This window comes from Coturnix japonica, chromosome 1 (assembly GCF_054131305.1).
Source record: "Coturnix japonica strain WE chromosome 1, WE-NBRP24, whole genome shotgun sequence".
Classification (NCBI taxonomy): domain Eukaryota; kingdom Metazoa; phylum Chordata; class Aves; order Galliformes; family Phasianidae; genus Coturnix; species Coturnix japonica.
Genome location: NC_140663.1, coordinates 108,472,043 through 108,499,486, shown reverse-complemented (window position 1 = coordinate 108,499,486; position 27,444 = coordinate 108,472,043). Strand labels below are relative to the sequence as shown.

General features: G+C 39.4%; 1 protein-coding gene across 6 annotated transcripts; it reads right to left on the bottom strand.

Moving 5' to 3' along the window:
- Positions 1-251: 251 nt before the first annotated feature.
- On the bottom strand, positions 252-27,444 carry APOO (apolipoprotein O). Of its 6 annotated transcripts, none has more exons than XM_085530859.1 (10): positions 27,358-27,444; positions 25,080-25,147; positions 23,480-23,590; positions 21,202-21,321; positions 17,901-17,955; positions 16,840-16,935; positions 14,828-14,919; positions 9,377-9,484; positions 2,863-2,958; positions 252-575 (listed from the first exon to the last, which is right to left on the bottom strand). In XM_085530859.1, the coding sequence occupies exons 2-9, from the start codon at positions 25,080-25,082 to the stop codon at positions 2,890-2,892; spliced, it is 654 nt and encodes a 217-aa protein (XP_085386985.1). In that variant the 5' UTR covers positions 25,083-25,147; positions 27,358-27,444; the 3' UTR covers positions 252-575; positions 2,863-2,889. The 6 variants fall into 6 exon arrangements, with proteins under 6 accessions (XP_085386985.1, XP_085386988.1, XP_015741087.1 ...); XM_085530862.1 differs by having other exon boundaries at positions 252-472; XM_015885601.3 differs by lacking the exon at positions 25,080-25,147.

Here is a 27,444-nt window from a genome sequence, read left to right as displayed (position 1 = left end):
TGGCACTGGTGAGGCAGAAGATTGGTATAGAAAGGAGAGGGAGACTCAGACAAAACACAGGATTCATTGTAATTGTTGCAATGCATAATTCCAGTAACTAATGTCAACCAAAACACCATGCTACTTCAAGCTTTTCCTCACTGTTAGATGTAACAGCACTGTCAACAGCACCTTAAGAACCTTTCCTAGATTACACCAAGGTCAGACACATGATCTTAAAGAACACAGGAAAGGAAAAGAAATCATAACCATTTTATGTAATAGGAATTTTATTTTATACATAAATAATAACAAGACTGAGGATTTTTGCGACTTGCCACTTGCAATGCTGATCCTGCAATGGGACAAGCGTGGCAGACTTAACTCCCACTGGAGAGCAGAGGACAAGGTCTCAAGATTGACCCAAAATATGCAGCAGTGTCCTTTCCCAAACGCCATTCCAGAAGCCCGAGCAGCACATTGGCAGTCTTTCCTGAGGCAGAAGGCAGATTAGTCATACTCAAAATGAAAATGGATTCCGATGGTTATCCTCTTTTTCCTAGGAAATCGTTGCTTCTATCTATATTTTTATTCGCCTAAGTTAAAAAGTAAGAATTAAAAAAAAAGGGGGGGATTATATTGAGATGGGGGTGAAGAAGAGAGAAAAAACAGAATTACAATATCGGCCTTTTATACTTTTTTCTTTGATGCTGAAAGTTGATTAAAATCTATTTGATGAACACTCACTGTTAATATCTTGTGTAGGGATTTAAGTATTCATATCTCTGACATGACAGCACTAATCATAGAATGGCTTAGGTTGGAAGGGACCCCAAGGATCAAGTTCCTTGGTTCCTATAGCTGCGCTATATGCTGTATGGAAATACAGAAGAGAAAGTACATTTCATAGCAACAAAGCATCAATTGTCATCTTTTGTAATAAATGAGTGTTCTCAAATGGAACTCTATTTCATTCCCATCAGGTGTACTTTCTCTAATCTGATTTACTCTGGTATAAGTCTAGGGTAATGTAATTGGAACAAATACAGCCTGAACAGGTTAGAAATGACAGGTGCCATGGAAAACCACAAACTTTTGTCACCTCCATGACATTCACCAGCACAGCAACTGGATAAAATTAAAGCTTGTCTCTCTCACAATGGGATGGACACAGTCTGGGCTGTAGTTCACATATAATTGCTAACTACAGACATGCACTAAAGGAAGTGCAATGCTGCTGGGTTTTTTGGAACAGAGAAACATGTTACTCCTTCCAAGCCAAAGCAATTTTGTCCCTGGCTGATCAGTCAAAACTCAAAGACCCGTACTGTGACAAATCCTTATAAGGAAAATGAGACTGCGTTTGCTTTATAACCAGATTCAACTAGGAGTATTGCCAACAGTTTAAAATACAGCGATACTCTCAGGACTGATCTCATTCAGAATAAACAAACACATCTTTTCAAAGATCACAGCAGTGTTCTCCAACGTTTGGGATCACACAAATCCAACAAAACAGCTGGACTTGAGTACGGAGTTAAATAACCAGATTTGATTTCAAGCAGAAGTAGCAAATTGCCACCCCCACACAACAGCTGAAAACCGAGACTGAATTGAACTTCCACCATTTGGCTGCTCCAGGTCAAAACTCTAGTAGTTGCATTTATGTATCTCCTCCAGAAACAGCATGTGGTAAAGCGAGCAGATTTCAAAACCAGCAGCACCCAGATACTTTAAACAATCTTAACACTAGCAAGACAACAGAACATCTGAGGCAGCAGCTGTTAAAAAAGCATGCCTCAAAACTCACTTTACTTATACAGTATGAGTACTTAGGATTGAAATCCTGAGGACAAAGGTTTGGATAATTTTAGTATAAATCTTCCTGACAGCTTTTCCTCCTTTTTTATTTATTTATTTTTTATTTCTTCTTCTTAAACAAAACTTGTCATAAGCACAAAGTACCACTGTCTCAAAAAGCGAGTAATGACCTGGCAGGAATTATGTTTATATGCTAAAGAAAATAAAATCTATTTGTGGGTTTCTGTTTGTATTGAAGCTTGGGACAGTGTCCCATAAATACACCAAAATTAAGCTTTCCTGGCTTTTATCACTTACTAATGCTGTCCTAATTAAAAAGCAGCACAATTTCAGAGGAGCTTTCCTTCCTCTTTGCTTTCCTCAAAAAAATACAAAAATAAAATTTAAAAAAAAGACATCCTTAATATCTTCTGTGTAAAAAGATAATCTGATATTTTGTCCTAAATGATGTCCAATTATATAATCATTAGCGATAATAGGCCTTACAGACCCAGCTATTTCTGTTCTATGAACCAGAACTACCTTTAGAAGTTAAGAGTTATGTTTCTGTCTTTTGTTTTGTATTCTTTCTTTCTAGAAATTTAACAACCACCGGACTTCCTACAGTTTAGAAAGCAGCCTAAAACAGAACTGGAATCTCAACTCTAGTTTCTGGCTCAGAGCACTGGGGAACAATGACTCCATTTCCTCCACTATGGTTCCCAACTGAAGAAGCAAGACTCATTAGTGAGGTGCCCCAACATGAAAGGTCAGGCACACCATGGGTTGTTACAGGCTGTATGATGAGGCTGTACCTTAAAACTGCCAAAACTTTAGATAAAACATAAGAGCTGAGAATAGGATCCTCTCCTCTTCATACCTGCACAGGCAAACAGTTTTTTGGTACTAGAGGCAGAAATGGAATGGGGAGAAGAAAACAAACTATCAAACAGAACTGAAATTATTACCTTTCTTCCCCTTTACATCAATATGAAGAAGATAACTACCTAATAGTCAGATCTGCACGCGTTTGTGTTACTTTGCTGCTGCAGTCATATACAATTACTGATTTTTATCCTCTACCTGTTTGATGTCAAGTGATCTGGTGTTCTACTTCAGGGCTCGCTCTTCATCTGAAGCAGCATGGACTTCCAGGGGCTTGTCACCCTCCACTTCACCCTTAAGGAGAGAAAAACAGGCACAACACTTCAACTGAGGCAAGCCACTAGTAGCATTTTTGCTACAACAGGAGCCCTTCTCAAAAGCTGGAACAAAAACTTCTTGCAAAAAAAATCAAGTCATTGATGGGGCTGGTTCACTGTGATACCCTCCCCAAACTGTTTCTAGATTTTAGTCTTCCTGTAGTTAGCTCAGCAATTAATGGATGTGAAAGAACAAGTAGCTCAAGAGAAGATGCTTTAATTGACTCATTTTTGCCTGCACTAATAACAGAGGATGAATTCCCACAGAGTAGTTGCTATTTTGCATTCTTTGAATTCTGTGTGGACTTATACAATAGGCCTCTTTTAGTACATATCCTTTGAAAGAGTGTTCTCACACTTTCTCTGAAATAAATGATGGAAATCAAAGAATGAAGAGAGGCTTGTTACAGCATCTGGTCTATCTATTTGCCAAGTATGCTATAACAAACAGTCACTTGATTACAGTTTTAAATAGATGTCAACAAAAAAGAAAAAAACTTAAAGGGGTACACACATGGACAGAGGAACGAAGAACACAGCATTGTAGAACAGGCAGAGAGACCTAGGCCTCTTCAGATGCGAGAAGACCAGACAAAGGGGAAGTCCAATTTCTATACACAGTCATTTAATGGCCTTTTACATAATTGGAAGAGCCAGGCTCTTCTCTGAGGTTCACACCAAAAGGACAAGGAACAAAGGACATGGGAGCAGCACAGCAAATTTCTAGTAGTAGATATGAGGAAAGAGGAATGTAAATCACACCACAGTTGCCCAGAGAAGTGACTGAATCTCCATCTTTGGAGATATTCACTACTTGACTGGACAAGGCCCACGCCGCCAAATCTGTCTTCAAAGCCGGTCCTCCTTTGAACATAGGGAAGGATGAAATGATGGGAGGCCACACCCAACATCAGTTATTTTTACATTTTCAACACTAAAATTAAATTTTGCTTTGTTTGTATTCAGAAGAGATTTTTATCAGTATGCCTTCAATAAACGTGATGGAAAATAAAACAAAATAAGCAGGAAAAGACTAGAAAACATGACGGTTTTACAGGATCATTCACATTTATGCTCCAGCACCAGTTAAGCACTATGGTAGGGGCTCAGAATCCATGAAAAACTTCATATGCTGTGCTGGAGATAAGGACCGAATGCACTAAGATTTGATTATGAATATAACTCTTACAGTTCCTACTCAAAATACAACTAGCAAGACTTTTAAAAGATAAATCTTTGAAAAGAAAAAAAACACCGTTTTGATCGCTATCCTGGATATTTCATAGTAAATGAAGTCACATCCACAGAACACACCCATGTCAAAGCAATGACATAGTTCATAATTCTCATGTACAGGAACTTGTACATTCCGACATTTCACAGCACACAATGAACAAAGTGATTCACGATGCCTCATCTCAGGGATTACTCAATTCTGAGCAAATGAACTAAAAATAAGCTGTTCACAGAGGGTTGTGCTCTTCTACTTGCTTGCTTTGACTTGTAAAAATGAAAATGATACCCAGGTAGGGTGCTTTTTCTTTTTTGTGTTTGTTTGAGGGTTTTTTTCGGTTCTGGAAGGAGAAAAAGAATAAAAAAGCCAATACAACAAACAATAACAAGTGTAGGGAAACGGGGATTTTGCTCAGTTCCTTTGTGCTGATGAGATCAGTAGGTCTCATCACAGGGCTTGTCTTCATCAGAACCATCAGGAGTTGTTTAATTCAAGTCAAACCACTGCCAAAGCGTCACTCCTCATATACAAACACGTTTGCTCAATTAGCAATTAATAAATTCTTTTAACTCCAACCGTAGCCTGTGCTTACTGCATCAGTAGTGAGCCTGATAAAGCATTAAAGCAGGTAGCCAGAAAAAGAAGTCCTCCGAGCTGGCACAGGATATAAACACGCTTAATTTTACCAAGTGCCAAGGTCCTCAAGTCACACCCAAAACAAATTAGAAGCAAACAAACACGTTTAGGTCAATGACCCAAAAGACAGCCTCCTCCGTGGCACAATGCCTTCTTGTAATTAGAAGCAGGCACATAGTCAAAAAATCTTCCTATTTTCTGGCTCAACACAAGCACTTCATAACACATCTGGGTGAACAGAGTTCATGCATCAGATTTCTATCCCACAGCAGGAGAGGAAATATTTTGTATTGTTATGCAACTGACATTTTCAACTGTGTGATGATTGTAACAAATCTTCCTAACGCACTCCTGTATTCAATACACCAGGATTCCACAAGATTTAAAGAAATATATATATATATATTTCTTAATATATATATATTTATATATTATAATTATTTATTTATTTATTTATTTATATTTATGTACTGATATATTATATTGATGTATTATATCGTTATATGTAATTGAAAATAATAAAAGTAAGGGGGAGGGAGCAGTGGGGCTCCCAAAAGATAGAGTATGGCCCCAGAAAAGAAAAGGAATTACACAAGAAAAACAAAGCTTTTTAGGCTCACAGATACATAATTTGCACTTTCTTCTGTCTCTTTTGTTTGCCAGGTATTTATTGCTTAGCATAAAGATATCATCCTCTCCCAGTCAGTCAATAACAACACATTTTCAGCTGCTTACTTCTAGTTGAGCTTGAAATTTGCCCTCTCAGAAATATGGAGCACTTTAAAAAATGTTACTGTATTTTAAGTCACCCTAAAAAGCACAGCCTATAGTAGGGTAGATTCTTCGTTTTTCACCTCTCAAACACCCACATTCATCACAACCCAAACTGAGGATCCAGCCCAAAAGGAAACTGCAGCCTTTTCAAGTTCTACTCTGTTTTTGTCTTACTACCAAACAACAAAAAGTGAATGTATAACAGCAGGCAGTACTTTCTGTCAGAGGCGGATGTTTATCATTTAGTTCAGGTAGCTGTCAATCTCAAGAAACCACCAAATTGTTAATGTTTTTTTAACAGGAAATGCCCCTACCTATTTATCTGTCAGCTGCTCATGCTCTGTTCTAAAATATACTTAAACCACAAGTGACTCAAAACTCTCAAAGCACAATTTAGGTTTGCTATGATGACCATTTATCGTGTTCATGGTAAAGTTACCCAGCCAAGACACCGACACCACAACTTCCACTTTCATTGCTCCCTTGGTACAAGAGCAGGAAATGAGCACCCCAAAGCTGAACAGTCTTTAGGCTTGAAAGCACTCTGTGACCAGCTGATGCTTAACAAGATACTCAAACAGCTGTGCTTAACTAAGCATGTGTAGTTCTGTACATGCATACATATGTACTTAGACATATGCAGAAAGCATTGGTAAATTACAGATAGTTTCTATCACTAGACCAGGAATGAAACTCAAACAATGAGCTGTATGAGTTTCTCTGAATTTCTGAAGCCGTTTTAAAAAATAAACAAATGACAGCATGGGGAAAAACTAAAAGAATCAGTCTTGTGTAAGATGTTATTACTGATTGGAACAAGGTAAGAAAAAGCACACACTATTTTTCTGTGCTTCAGTATGTTTCAGCTCATGGCTGGAATAAAACCTGTGTCCAAGTGACTTGGTGCAAGAACACAGGGCTCCATGACTGCAACCACTGAAGCATGAGAGCTAACAACCCTACAGAACAGTACAGAGGATAAAAATAGCAAAACCAGAGACAAAAGAGGAAGGACAAAAAAGGTTGTGTTTTATGACAGCTATCATCAGATGAGCTGAGTGACAAACAAGAAACTTACAGCTCAGATATATTAAACTGGGGGTCTGAAACACAGACGTTTAAGTAGCTTTCAGTAAAGAAGTTATCATCTTTCGCATATAGAGCTACAGCCCTTAAAGCTGTTGCACAAAAATCCTCCAGCCATTATAGTTGTTTTAGCCCTCTGATCTAAGAGCAGGTATTATAGTTACCAAACTCATGGAGAATTAAACAGAGATCCTGTAGGGAGGAGAAAAAGAAGCTGCAATTCACAGTTCAGCAAACACTGAATGGGAAAGCAAGAAGAAAAGCGTAGAGGAAGGAGATCTTGCATGGATTTAATTGGGCAAAGAGACTAATTACTTAACAAAGAGTAACCAGAGCCAATGCAGAGCATGAGCCTTCATAATTGCAAAATTACAGTAATGAAAGTTTGGTATGGCCTAAGGCTACTCAAAAGAGCTCCAAACAGTATTCATCACTCCTAAAAACTCTATAAAATCATAGATATGATTCTCTATAAACTACAAACCAAGATAAACAAGGTTTGAACTTCACTGTCACCTTTCCTGAACACTGACTACTTGGTAAGATAAACGTTAACAGTAATTTCACTGATTTTTGTGAGATCCCTTCATGTGAGACAGTAATCAAGTAAGCAAAAAATATTCAGAAGATAGAATGCTTCAAATACACCTGGCCCACCAAGTAGCTGGTTACATTTCTTGCTCTGTGTTCTTTGTCTGGGGGAAGACATAGGAAAGTTGTCCCCTTGATATCAAGGTAACATAGGCAGAAGATGAATAACTACTCCTCATGTCCTTTTTGAAGAAAGCGTTTCATCCTTCTTTAAATAAAAAACATGGGCATAGATTGTCGCTTATGGTACCTGTATAGTTTCAGTTGAACACTTCTCATCTGATAACCACTTCCTTCAATGAGCCAGTGTCAGGATACCAGAATGCTGCACTGCAAATTACATATTCAGAACTACAGACTGACTTGCTCCTGTCAGCATTTCAAACACTGCAGCAAAAAGTCCTGGAATTCATCTTTCTTGGCAGAACGTAGGTGATATGGCCTCGATTTGGCATAGCTTACTGCCTCATAAAACCTTTAGGAAATCAACATACCACATGTATTTTAATGACCTACTGCTGCACAAACATGAAGTTATGCACAGCTGTGGTGCCTATGACCATCAAACAAATCATGGGCTGTGTAACAAATTAACACAAGCCAAGAAGAGCCACCCATATACAGTTCAACTATTTGCAAGGATCCTTCATGTAGCAACAAAGAAACGCTAGAGCAAATGTCACAAAAACAAACAAGTAACATCATTTGCTCTGGCATGGCCTCAGGAAATAAGTTACAACCACCAGGATAAGAATTCAAGCACAACTTTGCTTGAACTTAAGAAGTCCAGCTGCCTGCTACATCGAGAGGGAAAGAATATAGAAAAACAATCTGATAATTTTGACATCTTAGGACACAATAAAATAAAAAGCTCAGATAACTGTTACTGATTCAGTCCATCTGCCTTCCTGAAATATTTTTACGTTGCCTATTTGTTTGAGACATTTTTTGATAGACAAGGTTTTAGGAGAGGTACAATATGATTAACTAACCTCTGGTTATTCAAAGAGTAATACAGGTGCATTAATTGAAGAGCCTAGGAGTCAAAACAAGGTGACTATTCACAAGAAAAGTCAGCTGACAACAGCTCTCAAAAAACTCAGCAACTGCTAACACAGGTGAGCATTCCTCCAACCCATTCTGTTTGGAACCAGCGCTATACCTAGACCCACGCAGGAAACTCATTCCAATATCCAATACCCTCTCGCAAGTGCAGTTGTCTCTCTGCAAACTGTTTCTCTTGATGTCCATCCCACTTACTTCTTAGAACTCTGGGTTGCAAATATCTTGCTGTGGTCAGACAGTACTTCTGGTTTCTGTTCCCAGAACACCACCGTTAAAGCAACACATGAAAATCTTACAGGCTGCCCCTCATGCATATTTTACTAACCTGCACAATCATTCAGTGTCTTACACTGCAATTCACTGAGCCATCCACATGTATGTGGATAAACTTTCTTTATCTATATCAGAGGTACAACTACAAGGACAGCCTGCCCCTGAGGGCTGATGGAAACGTGCAGTAGATAAAAAACAAACATCATTACGATAATTAACTCCAGAAGCTTTAGGCAGCCTATAAATTATGATCTAGACATTACATAATGTAATGATTCAACAAAACGAGTTCCCCTTTCTTCACAAGTCAATTCTAATTGTCAGCTAATATCACCAATCACACTGCACTAATTTTGAATCTTTGCTTCCTACAAAATGCATTTGAAGTAAAACAGCACCTTCCTTCGTATTCTGTGGGTTTTCTTTTTTGTGCAATATTTATGAATAGCTGCCTGAGCATAGTGATGCACGGCATGCTGCTCTATCAGACATTACTATCCAGTCCCAACATACAGACCTAATACAAATAAACAATGATAGACATATCATTAAACTTCCAACCACTTTCTGAAATTGAAATAAGCCCAGTACTTTTTCCATAGCTTAGAAATATAATATGAAATCTTTGTCTTTAGAAATGTAAGCTGAGTCAGAGTAAGTAAGATCATTTCTTTGTCTAAAAACACGCTGGTAGATTTTCTCCTAATCCAGAAATCAAGTTTCTCAGCCTTCTTACCTTATCACCTTTTTTCCCATATCTCCTCTTTTTAGGATTATCCTTCCAAAGAGATTCTACAGCAATATATCCCTGGAGACTCCAGTCATACAGCTGGGCACCAGCAACCTTTGAAACAAAAGATATTTGAAAGCATGAGTCTAACAATCTCAGAAACATTAATGTGTTTCTCATTCACGTGGAAAAAATCCCAGGAGAACCCAAGAACTTGAACATCTTCCTGCTCAAACTCAGAGAATAAAGCCCTAATTAACATCTTTGAGAAAAATAATGCATGGGGAATTAGAAAAGCCAACTTGCTAGAAAAAGCTGTTAGAAGACTATGTGAAATACAACTGTATGAAAAGCAGTGGAATGATGCTGCACAGAAGCAATTCTAGGTTTTATAATCTGAGTAATCTATGCTCAATATATTTAATATACACAAATTATTTCTTAAACTGTCCATGCTCACTTTAAAGACAAAACATTCTTTCTCACTTTGATATTAATTTGCAATTTTACATTTTCACTGTCTTGATAAACTAGTAGGAATGCTCCCTTGTCTCTTTTTATTTGCAATTTAGAAGAAAAACCTGATTTGCTGATAGATGGCTGTAACAAATAATTAGCGATTAAGCCTCAAAACAGAAGATAGATAAGGAAAGGCAGCGTTTGCTATATTACACCTACAGGGAATTCTGTAACAGGACAAATCCCTACGTCTAATATGAGAATTCCCACCCCTTATGTGATATGGAACTATAATAACGATAGCATTGATAGATCCATAGCATCCTAACATCTAAGAGTTTTAGGTTTTCACAGCTCCAGGCACACATCAGTAGTAATTTTCAGATTAGTACCTTTTTCTTATAAAAACAGAAGCAAAAATAGACAATTTGTCCAACTAGATGGATTAAACTAAAAATTGTATGAAATGGAGAAATGAGAAGGTATCATTTGCTCTTCAATAGCAAAACTGGAAAACCACCACTATGAGATCAGAGCAAGTGTGATTTGTCTGAAGTTTCTTCCAGCCTCTACCGATGCACTGCTCAGAGTTTCCCTGAGCCAGAGGCAATTCCTGTAAGTAACAATGCCCAGTGAACACCTCCTTATGAACTCATCCCATCTCCTCTGGAGTCACATGCGTCTTTTTAGCATCCAGAACATCACATGCTGAGTTCTACTGCTAGGCACATATCACACAAAGAACGACCTCCTTCTGATTGAACAAGATTAGCTACATCAATTGTGCTCCATCACCATGACAGATATGGGCAGAGATCATGCTGCCACCTTTGTATTACAGCTTACATAAAATTTCAAACTGTACTCCAACCTCATATTGTGATTTTTTTAGTGCTGCATTATATTTTAGGAAGTGCAAATAAAAACCTGTCCATCTGCAACGTGCATACAAGGATAAATACTTCATAGTAAGGTACAGAAGCCCACATAGGTTATTCCACCACAGTCAGCGTTCCAACATTGCACACACCTCTCAAGAGGCAGAACCCACACGGAGTTCACATGTGCTGAGAAACACAGTTCTAGTGAGACTGTAAGCTGCAAGTTACAAGGTCAACAGGATTACTGCCAAGAAATTCTTGCTAATCATCTGATACACCCCCTTGTTAGCAGAACGCTAGAGGTTGTGTTGTATCTTGTACTTTACACCTCTCTCTTTCTCATGGAGTAGTTTCAGAGGAAAGAGGCAGGTACTGCAGTCAGCACCATGGCTCTAGGGAGTGGCAGTTACAATCCAGGAAAGTAAAAGGAACAGTAAGTACAGAAGTTCATTCAGCTGGTACTAAGTGTTCATTTGAGCACTGACACAGAGTTTCCTTCAGAAAAGGACATGTTCTTTTTTTCTGACAGTCATCTGCCATTCTTAATTTCTGAAAGGTAATTTCCAGTTTGTTTGCATTAAATTATTACACGCTAAAATACCTCTGTTTGGTGCAACACTGGAAGAAAGTTTGCATGCTAAAATGTAAACAAACAAGTTCAAAAGTCAGACTGACTGGTTTTCTGAAGTAGTTTGAAAGTGACCTTGGGCTACAAGTAGCCATATTTGCCCTGCTGTAGCACCATCAGCATAACCTAAGGCCAAATACACATGTGAACACACTTCCATCTTTTAACTCCACACGAGACTGTAAGTATATAATACTGAATATTCTGTATGCTGTATGTCAAGATTATCAAGTAGAATTATTCTTTACCAAAACTGCACGCTGAGAATCTAAACTGAGGATCTGCTGCCTTTTCTGCTGTACACCGCTAATGAAGTAGTCACAGTACAATTTTACATGCCTCTTCTATTCTGCAGTGAACATGGATCAATTGAACCCAACTCCTCTTTTTCAATCTATAGTCTCTGTAATTGTGTCATGCTCTCAGTTGCGTCAGCGTAGCTGATTATGCCTTACAGAATCAAACGGACATGGGAAGAGATATACATTCAGAAGAAAAACAATTTTGTTTGTTTACAAGTAAGTAAACTTCCGTATTAGGAAGTTTTCATTTCAAGAAGCAAGCAAGCATAAAACACATGCTGCTACATGGAACGTGAGAACTTCTAATACCAGGGAAAAAATAATAATTCTAATGACGAAGAGACTGATGTAAGTAATTTAATAATGGAAAGTTTTCCAGTTGGAATATAAACCACAGTTAATACAAAACATATTGAAATGCATTATGGTTAGCTGAAAAGCAATGCAGCTCTTACACACTAGTTAAAGTTCCACTACAACAAAAGAATCATTAATATTAAATTTGGTTCCCTTACCACATATACAACCTGACTGGTTGTTCTAAGTTACACAAATGAAAACAATGCTGACAGTGAAGTAATAAGTCCCTTACAAAATTGTGATTTGTTCCAGAATATTTCCTATAGTCTTCTACTAACCTGGCACATCAGCTTCATGCTGCAGGCATCTCTTTCAGTCTTAGAGAATATTTCTTTTTCACAGGCCTACGAAACTTTTCCAAATAATTACTATGTGAGTGTTTCCAATTTCAGATTGAAACATACAAAAGATAAGATAACAAGATGTGATCTGCTTAAAACTTTTCTCCTTTAAGAAAAGCACGTGTGAGGTTAGAGAAACCACAATAGTATCTAGGATATCACACTCTCCACAGAAGTTTTCAAACCCTTACATCTAGTTCCCTGACCAAGTCAACAGAGCTAAAACCACTCCAATCAAGTTCCAGGCTTAGAGTCCCTCACTGGATCTTTTTGTTATTCAAGTTGAACTAAGAACCATGAACTGATCAAAGCTCAACCATAAACTTCAAAGTTATGATAAAATAAACAAGGTATTGTGAAGCTGTTAGTAGCAAATCCACAGTTAATCACAGAATCATAGAATGGCCTGGGTTGAAAAGGACCACAATGATTACCTAGTTTCAACCCTCCTGCTACATGCAGGGTCACCAACCACCAGACCAGGCTGCCCAGAGCCACATCCAGCCTGGCCTTGAATGCCTTCATTAATGGGGTAACCTCCCTGGGTAACCTGTTCCAGTGTGCCACCACCCTCTGTGTGAAAAACTTCCTCCTAAACCCTAACCTAAACCTCCCCTGACTCAGTTTAAAACCATTCCCCCTTGTCCTATCACTATCTACCCTTGTGAACAGCTGTCCCCCCTCCTGTTTAAACACTCCCTTCAAGTACTGTAAGACTGCAGTGAAGTCTCTCCAGAGCCTTCTCGTTTCTATGCTAACAAGCCCAGTTCTCTCAACCTTTCCTCATAGGAGAGGTGCTCCAGCCCTCTGACCATCTTAGTGGCCCTCCTCTGGACATGTTCCAAGATCTCCACATCCTTCCTGTACCGGGGGCCCCAGGCCTGGATGCAGTACTGCAGATGGGGTCTCACAAGAGCTGAGTAGAGGGGGACAATCACCTCCCTCTCCCTGCTGGCCACCCCTCTTTTAATGCAGCCCAGAACACAGTTGGCCTTCCGGGCTGCAAGTGCACACTGCTGGCTCATATCCAGCTTCTTGTCCACCAGGACCCCCAGGTCCTTCTCAAGGAGATCTTCTCCCAGTTTGTATAAATACCTGGGGTTACCCCGATCCAAGTGCAGCACCCTGCACTTGGCCTTGTTGAACCTCATTAGGTTAACATGGGCCCACTTCTCCAGCTTGTCCAGTTAAGACTGAACAGAGCTTTTTTTAAATACAGTAACATCAGTTTGATCACCACTTTATCTTTTCCCACTTCACTGTTGAGAAGACAAACAGAATTTAAAGTTTCACAACAGAAATAACTAAGCTTCTTAAATTTTAGTCTTTTTCCTGCCACTTGCAGAATTTTCACACTCCGTGGATAAGTAAACAGACTTATCTGTATTTAGAGCATCTGAATCCTGGAAGCATTAAAAACAAACTCCTTCCAACACAAGCATATCGCTATGCTGTATTTGAATTCTCCTTAAGTCAGTGACGTTTCAGTTTTCAAGCTCTATGTTCTTGAGAACATCATCCTTTAATCCTGATATATCAGCATTATACACAAGCCAATTTATCAAAGCCTAAAGTAAAAAAAAATATTTCAGACAGACTAAGTAGGGGCACTTTGTGAAGATGAAAAAAAAAAAAAAAAGAATTTGATATAGAACTGAGGAATCTACCAGTAAAGTGTGTGTAGACAACAAGGTGTATAAGATGAACAGGGACTGCCAGCAAATGTCACTTCAGTTTTCTTCCCTCCTCCCCACCCCAGGAAACGCACCGTAAATCTAAGTTAGAATGACGTGCAAGTGCCTGAAACAACAAATGCATCAACAGAGAAGGCATTCAATAAGCAGCAGAACCCTTACCTCGTTTCAGAACGTGCACAGTATCTTTCTTCAAACTCTATTCAGCAAAACCTAATTAATGATCTTTATCTCAGAAATGTTACTCATGTGATTTCTGTTCAGAATCTCCTTTTGTGTTTTGTTTTTTTCTTTTAAACCCTGTTTTCATTTGTTCTCAAGACATTTTAGGCTTCCTTGTAACTGAACCTGCAAACTGTACGTACTGAGCTTATTTATATTAATTTATAATAACTTGAGGTTTGGGATTCAGAAAGGAGGTTATGGACCTCAAACTGAAGACAACATCAGATTTTCAAAAACAAAACAAAGTCACTGAAAGGAACAGAATTATTGAGAGGCTTCAGTTGGCAGGGATCTTAAAGCCCATCCAGTTCCAACCCCTGCCAAGGGCAGGGCTGTCACCCACTTGATCAGGCTGCCCAGGGCCCCAGCCAGCCTGGTCCTGAACTCCTCCAGGAATGGGGCGCCCACAACATGCCTGCCCTTCAACCTATACCACATTTTATTTGATAAAACTATTATTTTGTTAAGTGACGAGCATGCTGACCAGATTTCTAAGATTAATTTGAACATAGGAAGCAATAATTCCAAGTAAAAGACACTTCTCTAAAGAAAGGTGTAGTCACTGACCTTTGCAATAGCAACTGCTTGTTCAGGATAATACATGGAAGCACCAATACTCATGAAACCTGCAGGATACACCAGCTTCTTTATTTTTGATCCTGTTTTGCAATGAAAAATAGACTGTTAGAATATATGTTAACAGACAATGAATGGCCCTACTCAACTTCTACTTATAAATAACATCATTCTGTTATGTAGAGTTTAGCATATCTTCTGTTTAGTCTGATTTAAAAAACAAAAAAGTATTACTGGAACACTAACATAGTGAATATGACCTTACAGCTACAATTACTGAACAATACGTAATTTATTTGCGAACTAACTAATGAAGCACAAACCACAGTTAAGGGATAATTAAGAGAATTATACCAACTGATATTCTTTTCTAAAGGAAGAAAAACTCAGGAAAGAAAGTTTAGGTCACCATTCTTACAATATATTTCACAGAACAAGAACAGCTTACTATGAAGTTTGTAAGTTACCCTTGATTCACAAGTACTTATATGTCCATAGCTGTTCTTAAGACTAAGTGTTCTTGTTTCACTACAGCAGTTCACAAAAAAAATAGATGTATTTTTTAAAAGAAAACACTAACAATTAAGCCGTACGCCAATCACAAGGTAAATTCTGAACATTTTAATCAGTTCAAACTCTACTCAGTTATGCACAAGTCTGAATAGTGTAACTGCCTAAAAAGTTCATCCTTTCTCACAGCTGGCCAAAGGCTGTGTATGTTGGCTGGCCAGTGAGACAACTGCGTGCCGGTGAGTCAGTCACAGGGCACGATGCAGTTTAACAAGGAACGTAGACGGGAGCAGCTACAGGAACAAAGCAAGTAGTAAAACAGAAAAAAAAAGGGAAATGGGATCACAGAAGAGACATACTGGAGTCAGAATTCAGTAATCCTGTTCCTCATAGAATGTTTATTTCTACATGCAAAGTCATATGTGCTTCTAGTAACAGTTGGCATTTTTAGTTATAACTGCCAAGGAATCATAGAATGGCTTGGGTTGGAAGGGACCTCAAGGATCAGCAAGCTCCAACTATATAAAAATTAAATCAAGTACTTGTACTACATGGGATTTTTAGTTTTATTAAACTTAGGACCTTCACTTTCGGATTCAGTCTCAATACTGCTTCCTCCCTCCTCCTCCCCCTCCCCCCATGATCTTTGTGTTTCTCATAATTTTGCTACAGTCAACTAGAAACTGATATAATACATAATTGTGTAGCTCAAGGAGCAGGAGTTTAGAGAGAAAATGTCAAACTGGTTAAGACAGAGACCTTGATTGTCGTGAAAGTGCACACACCAGAAAAGAAAGCATTATTAAATATTTTGAGGAGTACGCACATGAATGTATATATTCATAGGATTACTTCAATTTCTGAATAGCCAAGCATACGCTTTGTTTCTTCAACACACATGGAGTCCGCTAATGTGTACTGTTACCCAAAGTGAGTTCTCCCTAGGGTTTAAGCTTTGCAACTTCCCAGGTCCAGTACCAAAAAGTATTTATCTGGTATCACTTCATTTCACCACATTAAGAATATTCCACCACAAATACAAAATATTTTCATAACTCACTTTTCTTAACATTTGTAACATTAACATTTCTTTCTGTTTAAGTATGAACATATTAGTTTCTTCATGAGTGCAATGAAACTAACTCTGTAGTTCTCTACAGTAACATATGTATGTGATCAAAAACTGAAAAAGACTTTTTGGCTAGGAAAAGAAATAAATACTTCTCCTACTTTTGTTATATTAAGCTAGAATTGAAGTGGATCAAAGGCTGGAGTCCAGTAACAGATACAATGTTCATAAGCATTAATTAATGGTTATACACACCTTTTACAAGAAGGTTCTGTATAATTTGAGGAATACTGTAGAAACATGCTTGCACAATTAAGTCAGATCTCATGTGTCACAGTTAAAAATTAGTAACAAGAAAAAAATCTCACAAATAAATGCTTTATCCCAAATTTTACCATAAGCAGTTCAAAAGGTTCCCACTGACCTCTGGCAAGAAACAATCCAAGAATTCCAGCAAAACCTATCACACCGAGCCTTGGATAAAATCCAGCAGGGGGGTTTTGCAGAAATTCACAGCCCTCTGAAAAGAAGTCAGAGCACAGTGCATTAATGTAATGTGAAAGTGTTTTTGTGATAAGGAATCATCAATATATGCTGGCAATTGTTACAAAACTGAGTAATCAAAACACATTTAATTATCATGCACATTTGAGATCTGCTGGCATAAAATTCAAAGCCTTTGAGATCTTCTCTAGTGACACATGAATGAAACTGAATATTGCATTGTATTTACCAATTTTCATAGAAGATTTTGCCTTTGCTACCAGGCCATCTGCTTTGCTTTGCTCTTTTGCACGTTGATTATAACCTTTTCAAATTAATGTTCAACATCCTTTACAAAATAGATTATTGCATTTACATGATGACAAGTATTAGTGTCGGTGAAACACTGTACAAAAAACAAATCACAGATCAAAGGAAGAACACAGCAAAAACAAAGCTCATTCCAAGATGGGAGTCTGATGGAAGATGAAAAACCTGTCATTAAAGAGATCAAGAGACCGAGACTGTTGAATTCAGGAAGGAAAAAGAGGTGCAGTATCTGAAAGGAGCCCTAGATAGCATCCACGCTCAGTCTCAATGAGACTAGATATGGAAGGATGCTTCCAGAACAGAAATGAATAATAAGTTACTTTGAATCAACTCAAAATTCTTAGGACATTCAAGGAAACAAACCAGCATGAGGCAAATTTCATTTACTGGGCTGAGTCAAGCAAATATTGATATATTATGCTTGGTTTCAGCTAGGAATACTTAGTCTTCCTTATGTGTCTGTCTTAATTACATTGGTTATGATAGATGCAGGTCTCAGACTCCAGCTGTTTAGAAAAGGAAATTTAAACTGATTTACTGTGCACAGAAAAGTAGCCTCAACTGGATAAAGAAAACCATACGCAGTGATTCTTAATGAGATTGCCTTCTGATAAAAGATACAGTACAGTCCTACATTTTAAATTGCTAGTTAAGAAAACTAAACTGATTTACCTCTACCATGCTCAACAGCTTTTTCTAATTTGGGCATAGCTTTGGCATAAAGATCCTAAAAAAAAAGGAAAAGAAAACAATGGTAAATAGATACCAATTAAGTGAAACTAACTATAGATTTTCACTGAAAAAAAAAAACCAAAAAATAGAACAAAAAACTGCTGGGTACCTAATAAAGTCTCCTGGTTAAACTACCTATTAATGTCTTTGTAGTTTTGGACCCATAAAACCTACCTGCATGTCTTTTTATTCAGTAAAAAAGAAATAAAGGGGAAACAAAACAAACAAACAAAAAAAGCATTGCTTTATACTAATACACAAGGTCAGCAAAGAAACCAAGGAAAAACAGAACAATTTCAGTTTCAATTTTACCCATCTTAAGAAAGCTACTTATTTTTATTCCCACTTCTTCATTCCCTTATTACAGGCTAACACACACATTTTTTCCTCCAAGTGGTCTTTGGATGGAGATTAAACATAATAGCTCAAAACACAGGAGTCTACTTCAATATTTCACTGATTTCCTGATCACGTATCCAAATTATTTTCAGAGATCATTTCAGGTTTCTCAGCATGTTTAGTCACTGCAAAAGTACTTGATTAAATGCAAAAGAGGCCAGTACAGCACTGCAACAAACTCTTTCCTAGTGTTTTACAGGGGGAGATGGAGCTCATTTTGCAGGGTGATACATTACTCTTTTCAAAAAATTATATCTAACAAAAATGGATTTCTGATGTGACTTGGAAAAAAAGAGATGCTGGTCCACTGTCCTATGTAGACTGAAGGGACTCTATCAAAGTAAGATTCTTGGACTGAAAATATACAAGACATAACAGACATAAATATATATGCAGACTTCACATCATCTTCTATCAAATTAAAAAAAAACTGGGTAAGAATAGCCTTGCTAATTGTTATTAAGCAAATAATAATTAACAAGTTAGACAGCATAAGACCATTCATTAATTAGGGAACAAGTCCATTAGCACATATGCCCAAAGCTGAAGAAGAGAATGGTCTTGCAATACCACTTGAGCTCTATCTGTGGAAAAGCATTTGTTTGAGATACTGCACGTGGATGTCATCTTTAGAAGAACTTCCATTTCCTCAAAGCCAACAGTGACCTAACAAAAACTTGTGGCAAAAAAGAAAAGTCTTAGCATGGGACACACAACAAATTTATATGGGTGTTATTAACAGCCAGTGAAGGAAACAACAAACAAACACCATTCTAAGGATCACATAGGCTAAGTAACTCTGATCTATCACAGCTCACACAAAACCAGTTCATTTCTGTACCTGTGTTTTGAATTGAGTTTCCCATAGGCTTAAGCAATGAACTTTAGAGAAGTAAAATTATGAACATAATCAATTTCCTAGGTACCGTGGGTTGTGTTTCTAAAGACAACTGGGAGACAAGTAGAAGATTATTTTCTTCAGTATATCTGGGGTAAAAATCCAAATGATCCCTGACTACAGTTAAGCAAGCAAGGTGATCCCAGGCCCATACAGGCTACACGCTCTCTTCATAGAATGAGTCAGTAAACCACTGCCAGGAAATGGTTTGTTATATGTAAACAGAACAGCATGTTTTATGTACATGACCACCATCTAGACAAAAAAAATAAAAAGGCAAATGAAAGGACACCAGGCAGTGAGACATGAAGCAGTGTTGAGAGCTTACGAGCAATCAGTCCTATCAACCAACTCAATTCATCTCCAATTTCATCTCAGAATTACCACAGGTAACCCAAGAGGGAATTATAGGCCAGAACTCTTTAACTATTACAGAAAATCAACCATCATCTTCAGAACTGAAGTTAGTACTTCTGTTGATGATGGCACTTTAGAAACACATCGCTAATCTGAGAAACCGAATATTGTAAAATGTTATGGTACCACTAATGGTCAGCACCACAGCACACAAATTCTAGGCAGGAAGGACACCCTGATCTGAACATTTTGGGTCTTTATGCAAAACAAGAAAAACAGTTTGCAGCTTAACACGAGGATTCACAGCTGTCAGTTTGCAAAGCAGAGAAACATGTACAGCTGCAAAGAGGCAACCAGGTGACAAGGATACCCTTGCTTCCCAAGTAAGCTTCAACACACAAAGTAAGGTCAGGAGAGAGCAAGAAAGCCAACAATGTAGTTCAGTACTCTAATACCAATAACTTAACCCCTGATTACAAAGATCTTTGCTACCATCTATGCCCCAATGACTACTTTTGTACTGTGTGACTATTTATTATGAACATGATACCTAACCAAAATATAAAAGCAAGTTTCAGGGTAAGGCCCAGAGGCCAAATTTGCTTCTGAGTAGCAGTTAGGGGATTTTTGCTCTTCTGGAGAGCCAAGTTCCTGCTCTCAACATTCCAGTTCAGTAAATACTATTTTTAATTATTATTATTTTTTATTTTACAAAGTTTTAATGTGTCATTGCTGCAATGAGGACAATTCAGTACAATTTGCTGCCTGCAAAACACACTGTTTGAGCATGCAAAATGCCACTGTCTTGAGTCACAGAACAGTACCAAATCCAGATATACCACCCCTTGTGATATCATAAACTTTTGAACTTCTATATAAGAAAACAGGCAGCAAATTAATCGTACTAGAAAAAAAGTTCAGGTTTTATTAGCAAGTCTAAAGGCCTGCTATAAAGGAACAAACATGACTTTACATTATTAACCTACTTGAACAGATTTTTGGTCAAAAAGATTATTTTCCAGTATCTAGTTTTATTTTGAGGTGAGGACACCTCAAAAGCCTTTGTAATGCTCTCTGCACAGAAAGTTTCCTTTACAGGCAGCGCTACCCTAAAAGCAATAAAAGATAATTAAGTTTTCCTGTTGTGAATAAGTAAATAAAACTTAAAAGATTTGTTTGTGGAGACATCAGCACTTTCAACAACAAATGATTCTAAGTTTATGAAGTTGATCATCAACCTCTCAAGTAACTTTGTTCCCTGATAACTACTCCATGAAAGTTAACTGTAAGAACATTACAGACAGTAATTCTGAGCTTCAGTTAGTTAACTTTTTTGGAACAGAAAGTGTGTAAAAGTAGGTGTTTAATTAACAGAAAGAAAAAAGTAGCTTATGTAATAAGGGGTAAACACAAGCCAGCTTGTGGAAAATACTAGGAGGTGCAGCATTGTGAAAAAATACTCACATAGCTGTTATTTTCTTCCTAAAAATGCTTTGTTGCTATCTATTAATTCTGTGCTGAAAACCAGGACCCGACCTTCATCCTTACCAGCAAAGCAATACCAGATGCAACACAAAACCATTATACCTGACACCAGGCTGTGTATGGCTCCATAGCATGCCGTAACTGTGCAACCCCCTCCTCCAATTGGGTTTGTGGATTCTCCACATATTTAGTCTCACGAGCTGGAGAGGAGTAGAGTGACAGCTGTGAATATTAGCAAACAAGAAGTTAAAAATAAAGGTGTAACTGTAAATAAGTTCTCAGGGTACATACAGCCTAACCAGAGAACATCTAACATGGTGCCTACTATATGAAAAATGAGCAATAAAAATTCAGGTACAGCTTTGAGACAACCATTATGAACAAAGTTTAATTATACACTGTGATGAAGATGACTTGTAATTGCTATGCAATTAATCCATAGCTGCTACATGATCCCAGTCACACGTTATAGATTAATATTAAACCAGTTAATAAGAATACAAAACGTAATAGTGAAAAATGCTTCTGGTCTTAATCAGCACTTCAGGTTCCCAGTTAAGCCACTCTGAAATCACAGTTGACCATTTTCTATATTTGCATAAGCCATCATTAAAGAATTTAAGTTGTTTCTAACACAGGTAACATCCAATACAAATTTGGCTGTTACTGAGCAGGAAAACGGTGCTACATCCCAATGTTGCCGTCATTAATCACATCAGCAACTGTCAGAATTAATAGCACCATGTGCCTGAGCAAACAGAAACTGTAACAGCCACCTGAAGAGCGGTGAGCATCCTCACGTGATAGATCATGATAAATACAGAAACAGTGTTCAGAGTTTTGCATCATAATGTATTTATTACAATCACCTTAACACATTCCAGACTGCAGCACTCCATTAAAAGGCCGAAGTCCATACTGCCCAACAGTAAAGTTCAGATCAAACTAAAAACTGCTCCTAGTGGTTTATACACTGCATTGATGCTTACAGTGAAAGATTTTATACCACATTTGTAAGATATGGATTTCACATAATATTTTAAAAGACAAACAACTTAAGTTTCACTTCTCAGGAAATGCAGTCATCTCTTGCTATCATGCTCAGAACCACTATAACTCTGACCCCAACAGATACCCTAATGGACGTGCCTGACACCAGAACAGAAGCCTCAGGGAGAATGAAATTCCCATACATTTTATGAAGCTGGACAGCTGATTAGTTCTAAATGAACATAGGCTGTGAATGCTCAGAACAGCAGCCAAAAACCCAGTGCTGCACGTTCTGCTCTGCTGCTGGTAGGCAAGCCAATGACTCAGCACACACTTAACGTCAGCCTGCTGCCTCATCACCAAGTCATGCCAGCAGAGGCACAGGGCACACAGGGGCCCAGGCAATGGTCACCAACACGAGGTCAGGAGGCTGCTTCAACCACTGCTGCTCTCAAACTACCCATGGGAGCTGCTGATCCAGACACACACAGACAGTGCAGGTACATACAGACATAGGTTATGTTTTGTTTTACTGCTCACATAACACTTGAGCTCGGGCTGATGTACTTAACATTTTAAGGGAAGCGTAAAGCCATATATGGTTATCAACTACAAAAACACATCATTTCACTGTTGGAGACTGTTTCAAGCCTATACAGCAATGCCAGTGAGTAATTACACTACAGTTTAATAGGGTGTTCTAGACCTCTCCTTACGAAACAACCAAAACATCTGTAACACCTTAGAGAAGGAATAAAGCAACAGGTAGTTATTATCATTACTACTCATATTAGTTGTTTGTTGAATGCTGCGAGGCAGGGAAAACTGGTATAATTCTTGGCAGAGGCAGCCCAGCCTGTAGGCTACACTGTTCAGGACTAAACTTTACTAAGAAAAAAATCCGCTTGGAAAAAAAGAGAATAAATTGCTGTGTTTTTTATAATAAAACCCTTTGATTTTGCTGTTTTATTGGAAAACACAAATGGAGTTTTTCTGCAATTTTCCAGCACTGTTCACTCATAATTAAAAATGTGGTCTGACTCGGGTGGGAAAAAAAAAAGTCCCATGGATTTAAAACATGAAACATTAAGTCTACAAACAGGAGTAGGTAATTTCTGAAAGGAGAAGAGAAGGCTTCAACACAAAAAAGTCTTGCACACAGACATGTCTACGCTGTAAAGCAGAGAGCATTAGATACAGCCCTAGGTAAAAGAAGCACAGTCACACCAATGTCTCTAATGCTAAAAACTAAGAAGCAAGTTTACAGGTAGGAATACAAAGTATAAAGAGAAGTACCTAAATGGGTTTTACACATCAAAGTATAACATCTGTCAGAATAGCGCAGGTATTTCTGTATAGATAGAATGCTGGCTGCTCTAACCATACTTACTTCATCAACTTTCAACAACTCTTTTTTGGATGTTTCCTTCTCTGAAGAGGAAGCGTAAACCTGGATAGAAAGCAAGCTCAGGCTTACTGGGGTGGCCCCCAGCCGAATTACCTAGAAACATGAGGGGAAGACAAACATACCCATAAGTTCAAACAGAACGCAAACATGTCTGAATACACCCCACCCATATAGACCATATATATGGCCCAGTAGATGATGAACAATAAATTAACACGGAAATCAGGAGAGAAGGGGAAGTCAGCAGTGCAACATCTAATGCTGTCAGGCACCCATATGATAACGTCTCGAATATTAGGATGATATTTAGAAAAGCCTAACACTAAAGGAGAGAGTAGCTGTAAAAGCTTTCATCTCACGAGAGATCTTCTGTTTTCTCCCACATCTGTCAACCTTGCTAGTATCAATTCTAACAATATGATATTCATGTTTTAAACAACTTTATGAGTATCCATAGCACCCTTCTTTTTTTCTCTTTTCTTTTCTCTTCTTTTCTCTTCTTTTCTTTTCTCTTCTTTTCTCTTCTCTTCTCTTCTTTTCTTTTCTTTTCTTTTCTTTTCTTTTCTTTTCTTTTCTTTTCTTTTCTTTTCTTTTCTTTTCTTTTCTTTTCTTTTCTTTTCTTTTCTTTTCTTTTCTTTTCTTTCCCCCCTGCACTCAGTACCAAAGAATTCAACATTTTATTTCTAGTTACTGAAAGCATCAGATCGATTTCTAACAATCTCAGGAACGACACAGAATCACAGAAGGAATCTCAAAGCCCACCCAGCCCCAACCCCTGCCATGGGCAGGGCTGTCCCCCACCAGCTCAGCTGCCCAGGGCCCCATCCAACCTGGCCTTGAGCAGCTCCAGGGATGAGGCACCACAGCTTCTCTGGTGAGGCACTGGCACAGGTCGCCCACAGAAGTGGTGGATGCCCCATCCCTGGAGACACTCAGGGTTAGGCTGGATGGAGCTCCAAGCACTCTGATCCAGCTTTTGATGTCCCTGTTCACTGCAGGTGAGTGCAGCCTGCCTTTGTAGGAGTAACCTCTCAGTGTCACATACTCTCACTTCTACTCTGATAAGCCCGTGCTTCAGTTGTGCAGCAGTCACAGCTCAGCCTAGCCCTGCCCGCAGCATCCATTCCCAGCAGTCTTGTTTTGGTGGCAGACACCTCTATCATGATGCAACCAACCCGACCCGTTTGGCCATTGGCCAGTCGTGCACAAGTGCAGAGCTTGGTGTGGGGTCAGCAAGTTGAACCTACTCATGAACATATTTGTGCTGACAAGCACCAGAGGGCTGTGCGGCCAGAGAAGGGAGGATGAAGGAGAAGGCAGCACAGGAACCAGGTCATAGGATCGCTTTTCAGAATAAAACATGAGGGATCTGATGGATCAAAAGGTACGGAAAAACTTACTTAAAGGTGAAGTTTTTCTGTATTTGTATTTACGGACACGTTATTACAGCACTATAATGGAACACCACAAAGACTGGGGCAGCTCTGTTCAGAGCCAAGGAAAGACGGGATCAATCTGCAGTGGTGATGCTGAGAGACTTTTCACATACTCCCATTAGCCAAGATGCACAAACACCACTAACCATTCAGAACTGCAGAACATAGTTCCTCATTCTTGCCTTTTTTTTTTCACTGCAAAGCTGTTCTCTCACTGAAAAGGCAAAGGTTTTAAATGCATTTTCATTCAGAGAAATACGCTTTCAGTAAAACATTACAGAAAACTTCTGCTGCTCATATTAATCATAACACAGAAGCGCAGGAAGTCTGACCACTTCACATTTACATGTTAACCATCACAAGTCTGAGATCAAGTTCTTCTTAATGTACCATCCAAGCTACACAGCAATGACCCTCCACACTGAGTACATTCCCAGAACAGATGCTACCAATAATCAAATACCACATACACATACAAGCACAATAAATCTTGTATTCACTAGTGTGAGAGATGAGCAGTTCTGCCTCCTGCTTCCAAAGCCTACATTTGGACCTCATGTCTTAGTTCCATATTAACCTTGTATTGTCAAACCAACTCATTTAGTATCACTTAGTGTCACATTTCAGTAGAGCTGTGCCTTCAGTTTGCCTATCTTACAGCTGTTCAGTTGATACAAAAAAGAAGTACAATAGGCTCTGTCTGGGCAGTGCTCTGTATTTACTTTAATGAAATATATATGTATATATTGTTTGTTGTTTCTAATTAAAAGAATAAAGTTTACCTGAAGACACCAAAACATTCCTAAGTCAATTTTGAGTGGAAAAGATAACCACATTTCAAAGAAATACAGGATACCTCGAGGTGGAAGGGACCAACAGTGATCATGAAATCACAGAATGGCTTGGGTTGGAAGGGACTGCAAGGATCATCAAGCCCCAACCTCCCTGCTACAGGCGGGGTGACCAACCTCCACATTTAATACTAGACCAGGCTGCCCAGGGTCCCATCCAACCTGGCCTTGAACCCTCCCAGGGATGAGGCATCCACAATCTCTCTAGGCAGCCTCCTAGCTCCATACTGCCCTCCTCCGAGTTCTTAACCACAGAATGCCAACAGGAGGAATAAATCACATATTAGTTCTCAAAACAAGTGATGGAAGAGAAGTCGTGCCATATTTTTTCTCACATCTGTGGTTTCGTGTTTCACTTGTTATCATTATTATCAGCTTGTCAAAGCCGGGAAAGAAAACAACAGAAAGGCTCCCTCACCGTACCTTCTGGGAAGGCTGATGTTTGCCGTAGCGTATGAAGGTGCTAAATACAATCACGGAATGTCAGAATCATTAGCACAGGAAAAGACAAAGCAGCTAATCCAACCTGCCCGCACTGTGCCCACTAACTACATCCCTTACTGACACAACTACACGGCTCTTCACCACCACCACAGAATCACAGAATGACCCGGGTTGGAAGGGACCTCAAGGATCATGTTGTTCCAACCCCCTTGCCTGGCAGGGCCACCAATCATACACATTTACTAGATCAGGTTGCCCAGGGCCCCGTCCAACCTGGCCTTGAACACCTCCAAGGACGGGGCATCCACAACCTCCCTGGGCAGCCTGTTCCAGGGCCTAACCACTCTCCTAGTGAAGAACTTCCCCCTAACATCCAACCTAAATCTTCCCTCTTTTCACTTAAAACCATTTCCCCGTGTCCTGCTATTGTCAGCCCTTTCCAAGAGTTTACTCCACTCCTGGGAGTAAGTTCCCTTCAGATATTGAAAGGCTGCAATGAGGTCACCCCGCAACCTTCTCTTCTCCAGGCTGAACAAGCCCAACTCCCTCAGCCTGTCCTCATAGGGGAGGTGCTCCAGCCCCCTGATCATCTTCGTGGCCCTCCTCTGGACCCTTTCCAAAATCTCCATGTCTTTTTTGTACTGAGGGCTCCACACCTGGACACAGTACAACAGATGGGGCCTCACAAGAGCACCACCGCCACCACCAAAGACAGTGACTCCACAGCCGCCCCGGGCAGCCATAACACAGCCATAGCAGTGCCATGAGCTATAAATAACGTGCTGTCTCGTATCGCGGGTCTCCGAGCTCATTGGGCAGCGCCGAGCTCCGCGCCCGCCTCGGGATCCGGTACCGCTCTTAGGGCGTCCCCTGCCGGACACACCGCGCTGCGCCGCCCCCTGACGATCCCGGCGCCTCCCTCCCTCCCGCCCGCAGACACGCCGGCTCCTCGCTGCTGCGAGGCTCCATTGGGGCTGAGGAACCCGGAGGAGGGATAGAGGGAAACGCGGGGCCGGGCCGCGGAGAGAGGCTGAGGAGTGGGGGCGAGCAGCCCCGGGGCTCCACAGCGGAGCAGGCAGACACGCGGGCGGGCAGTGACAGGCAGTGACGGCCACTAAGGGCTCCTCACCTTGAGCATGGTGCCACCCGGCTGCGGATACCCCGGCCAACCGCGTCGCAGCTATGATGGAGAACCACGCGTCGTCGCGTTGTAATC

Bases quoted from the DNA above. Each gene is read 5' to 3' on its own strand.
- APOO (XM_015885601.3), bottom strand. The intron at 21,322-23,479 runs GTAAGTATGGTT...TAATATTCACAG, and splicing joins AGTTGTTGAAAGTTGATGAA to CTGTCACTCTACTCCTCTCC. The intron at 9,485-14,827 runs GTCAGTGACTAC...TTTGTTTCAAAG, and splicing joins AAGCAGTTGCTATTGCAAAG to GTTGCTGGTGCCCAGCTGTA.